This window comes from Symphodus melops (assembly GCF_947650265.1).
Source record: "Symphodus melops genome assembly, chromosome: 20".
Lineage (NCBI taxonomy): Eukaryota > Metazoa > Chordata > Actinopteri > Labriformes > Labridae > Symphodus > Symphodus melops.
The window spans coordinates 10,902,114-10,906,799 of record NC_136710.1 but is presented as its reverse complement, the minus strand read 5'-3'; the positions used below and the strand labels follow the sequence as shown (position 1 = coordinate 10,906,799).

Genomic DNA, 4,686 nt, shown 5'->3' with positions numbered 1-4,686 from the left:
GTTAGTGCATTCCCGCTGCAAATCACAACCGAACTCAATCCTAAACTGGCTAGTCGCCACATCAAAAAAAAAAAAAAGTATGAAAGTCAACAAAGCTTGATAAAAAAGGGCAGGAAAACAATTCATGTATTGTTTCTGATGTTTAAGACCAATCAAAGGAAGCTTTTCCACATTAATTCCAAATATAATGCTAAGCTAGGCTAATTAATTTTACTTCTGAATCTCTAGCTATTCAATTCTATGAAAACATAAAAGAAGTTGTTTCATTGGATGGAACACAAATCAACATGATGTGGTATATAACAAAGGCCATCATTGCAAATCACAATCAAATACAGGGTTACTTTGGCAGATATAATGTTCATGAAGCGTCGTTCTTTGAGCTCGGTGTGTTTATTGTTTTTCTGTGTACAAACCTCTTTTTCTTCTGCCTTTATGTACGAGCTGCTCCAAAACAATTGCCCATAGTGGGATTAATAACGTTGTTTCAGTTAAGGTCATTCTGATGTAGTCACCATGTGAACATTACGAGAGATTAGTGTGATTATTCATTAAGATCCACCATTACTAGCCATTACAACATACTGGGTTTCTCTGTTGTTTTACATTGTTGAAGAAATGTGGGATATTATAAGAATATATTTCAACCATGTATTTAACATAACACAACAATAAATGCAGATATTTTAGATATTATACGGTTATGGCTTCAACATCATCGTGTAAGCGCATTTTTCCATAATGCAGAGCTGTTTTTTTTTTCTTATTTGTAATCTGTAAAATGATTGAGATAAAAGTTCTCTTACAGAGAGAGCAGCGGTTTAAAGAAATGCCAGACATGAAGAGAGAAAGAAAGACATAAAGAGATAAAAACAGGTGAGACAGAAGATTACCACAGAGGCATTTAGAGGGAGCGAGGCAAGAAAAAGAGAGAGAGAGAGAGAGAAAAACACAAGGCGAGGCAGGGACTCAGACGGTCAGAGCCGATGGCAGAGGCTGACTGACAAAGCAGAGAGCGAATGGCTTATAGTCGACCGCAACACGCAGAACAAAAGGAAAGTAAAAGGAAGCACTCGGTGTACCTTCTCTTTCAGCCCGGAATATAAAGGTCCGCAGGGATGTGACCACCTCGAACTTGTTGTCGCCCAGTCCTCGCACCTTCCTGATGGCGGTGGCCAGGATCATACCTTTAGAGTACATCTCCTAAACAGGAAGGGGGAAAAAAAAAACTGTGTTTAAACAAGAGCAAGAGCAGCTTCAAGCGTGCTAATAATACGATCGGAAAATGTTGCTTTATTCCTATCGTCGGGATCTGAAGACACACAATTATTGTTTTCCAGCGCATTGTGTGCATAAATAGATGTGTAATTCTGTGTTGTATTACAGTCACATTCAAATCTAAACACCGCTTACAGAGACCCTTGTCAATCAGGAGCCATAAGCCATCAATGCAGCGTCAAATTCATCTGCAGAAAATAGCTCCCCCGTTCCCTTTCAAGCAGTAACTTTGATAAGCGGCGCGCGGCTCTCGGACGAGAACCATCTGAATCAAAAACGCTGCTGCGAGGAGAAAGGCAGGAAGCTCATGTGATGTGTTTTAAAGGCGAGAGCTTATTTTGCATTGATGCCCTCCTACTTTTTTTTTTTTTTTTTTTTTCCCATTTGAACACAAATATGTCAAATTCTATGCATGAGACGTGTGTGCGTTGAAATTAAGGTGCTGGGAGCGGCCCCTAGCAGTGAATTAGGATGCATTAAAGAAGCGCAAAAAACAAGAATAAGCGCACAGAGCGGTGTCATCTGGGTGTTAGGACACATCACAAAACAAATCTGCAAGCTGCAAACAAACTTCTCATACATTTAAAAAGAAGCGAAGCAGGCTGAACAGAGGATTTGAAGGAGGGGAGGGGGGGGGGAAGTGCTTGTTGAGTAAAGCAGGATTGGGTTATGTGTCTATTGTTTTATTACCTCCCCCGATGCGCCTTTCTCCCCTCCATCCTCTGCAGCGCTACTGGAGGCATCCAAATAAGGAGCATGACGCACTGGAGGCTTCATGACCCCCTTTTTACACTGTCCCCCGACAATGGCAATTAAAGTAGTGGGTCATTGTCAATAGCAAAAGGAGATAGACAGGGCAAGAAAGAGGAATCAAACATTGATATGATCACTGCTGTAGAAGCAAGGACAGACTGATAGCGCTGCCTAATCAGTATTCAAATAGAAAAAGTGGAGAATATACGAGAAAAATGTCCTTAAAGGAAGTGCGAGGGGAAAAAAAGCACTGTAGGATGGTACATTATGTCTCTGTATCGGTGTAGAAAGGAAGAGAAAAAAAAAAGGGTCGGCGCAGACTTTGCATTATTCATGTCAATAATGTCATTATGATTGCAAAGTATGAAAGAAAAATACTCTGCTTCGACTTTCCCCCCTGTCGCTCTTCAACCGGCCTGACCTGATATTCCCTGCATGCCTGTGCACAATGGATTGACTTGTCATGACAGTTGTGCACAATGCTGCAATTTTTCTCTGTCCAAATGAAAGAAGAAAAAAAAAAAAAAGGTTAAGAATAAAAAGCCATTCTATATGCTTTGGATCTGTGATGAAGCCTTTCCTTTAATATAAAGATTGACTCCAGTAAAAAAAAAAAAAGGACTTTTTCAGTCTGAACAAATTCAACAGTGAAACCACATGACGATAATAATTCAACATTTAAATACCTGTCCTGTTAATACTGCAGTACGATTCACAGATAGCTCTTTCAACTCCAATGACTAAAATCTGATATGAGGTATTGATGCCAGTCAATACGATACGATGCGATGCAAAGCAGCATGGTATGATACGTTACGACTCAACATGATGAAGTACAATATGATACAATACGGCACAACATGACGCACTACCACACCATACTAAACGATATGACATGATACGACTCAGTATACAATACAACGCTATACGATATGACACGAAATGACATATGATTCGACATGATATGACACAACATGACTCGACATGACACGATATGACATGATATGGCACGACATGACACGGCACAATGCGGCACAACGTGATACTGCCTGGAAAGATTCATACATATCCGAGTACCTTGAGGTCCTTGGTACCTTGGTCTGCTGAAAATTTTGAATGGAGCTGAGGACGCATTTTGTTACTAAGTCAAAACAACATACTTCTAATTCTCTTTTATATCTATAACTGTTTGGATACCACGGCAACACAAAAAAGGCCCTGGGCACCCAAACCTGTGAATTTAACTCCCATCTTGTGCGCAATGCTCGTACAGAAAAAAACACCAACAAATTTGAAACACTCGCAACAGCAACACACAGCATAATGAAGAGAATCTTCATTATCTCTCATATATAGTCGAAGTATGTGGTGTTGTCTGTATCTGCATATACATTTTGTTTTCTTATCACGTTGACACATCTGGAATTAAAAACACAAGTGTGGCATCGCTGTCTCTCCCGTCTGTTTGTAACAGACACTAATATCAATTATGCATCTTAATAAGATACCAAAGTCACCTATATGATCTGCTTTTAAATACACTAGTATCTTACTGGTAGTACAAGGGGCATTTAGAATCAGCTGTTACTCCAGTCTTATCATAAATTGGTTTTGGAGAGGAGTAAATGGTATCAAACCATCTCTATAAGGTAAATATTTACTCTCAGAGGATAGTTTGGATGACTGACACCGCTGATGGCCACCAACATGGATAAACTGTAGGCTGGTTCTGAGTTTCTCGAGCTGGTTGGCTGACACTCGTCGAACAGATTTTGATTTGGTGAAGCAGTTTTGACTTGGAAGCTTGCACCATGTGGCGGTACAGTACTACAGTACAAGCCATAAATGTTGGCTAAATGTTAACAAATTGTTGGTGGGCACGTGGTCGTGTGTTCAGATGTGTGTTAAAGGTTTTTTTTTTTTTGGGGGGGGGGGGGTTTACGGGGAATACATTGGATAGATCAAAAACAAGGCAGTGACTCAAACCGATACTTTGACAGGTTGGAAACAAAACGAAAGATGCTGATGAAAAGGTGGAGTTAAAGAGCCTGTTGATAGTTATCTGTAGCTTAGTAAGAAATGAGTTGAGCTACACCACATGATCTGATGTTTAAGATTGACAGTCATCTGCACAGAAAATCAAAAGCTTTTACATCCTGGGGAGGCTCAGCAATTAAAAAAAAAAAAAATACGCGATAGAAGTAATCGCAGGTTGAAATAAGGGTGAGAAGAGAGTTGAACTTCTGACTCCTTTTGCCATTCTTAATTAAGCTGGTGACCTTGCACATCCTCAATAGCCTATTTCTAGAGTCTGTATGTCCAAAAATATACCAGCCGATACAGTCAGTCAGGGAGGGAGGGAGAGAGGGAGCATGAAACAGAAAAGAGAAAGAAAGAAATGAGGTTTGTGTGAAAGGCCAAGGAGAGGAAAGAGTGTAGGGACAATGAAGAGGGAAAAAAGGCAACAGAGGAATAAAGTATTTAAAAAAAAAAAGAGAGATAGAGAGAGAGAGAGAAGGATGCGGCAAGAAGGGGAGGAAACAATAGAAGGGGGTGTGGGTGGACCGTAGACATGATGTGGAAATGAAGACACCTAAGAGGGTCAGGGGAGGGGTCTTTCTCATATTAAAGCAGGTTGTTAACAATGGCGAGAAG

General features: G+C 40.3%; 1 protein-coding gene across 1 annotated transcript in view; it reads right to left on the bottom strand.

Annotated features, from left to right (window-relative positions):
- The window catches only part of arap2 (ArfGAP with RhoGAP domain, ankyrin repeat and PH domain 2), a 140,333-nt gene that overhangs the window by 112,914 nt on the left and 22,733 nt on the right, over window positions 1-4,686 (bottom strand). The window contains 1 exon segment of the mRNA XM_079371509.1: window positions 1,083-1,203. Within this exon segment, the coding sequence (XP_079227635.1) occupies window positions 1,083-1,203 (121 nt within the window).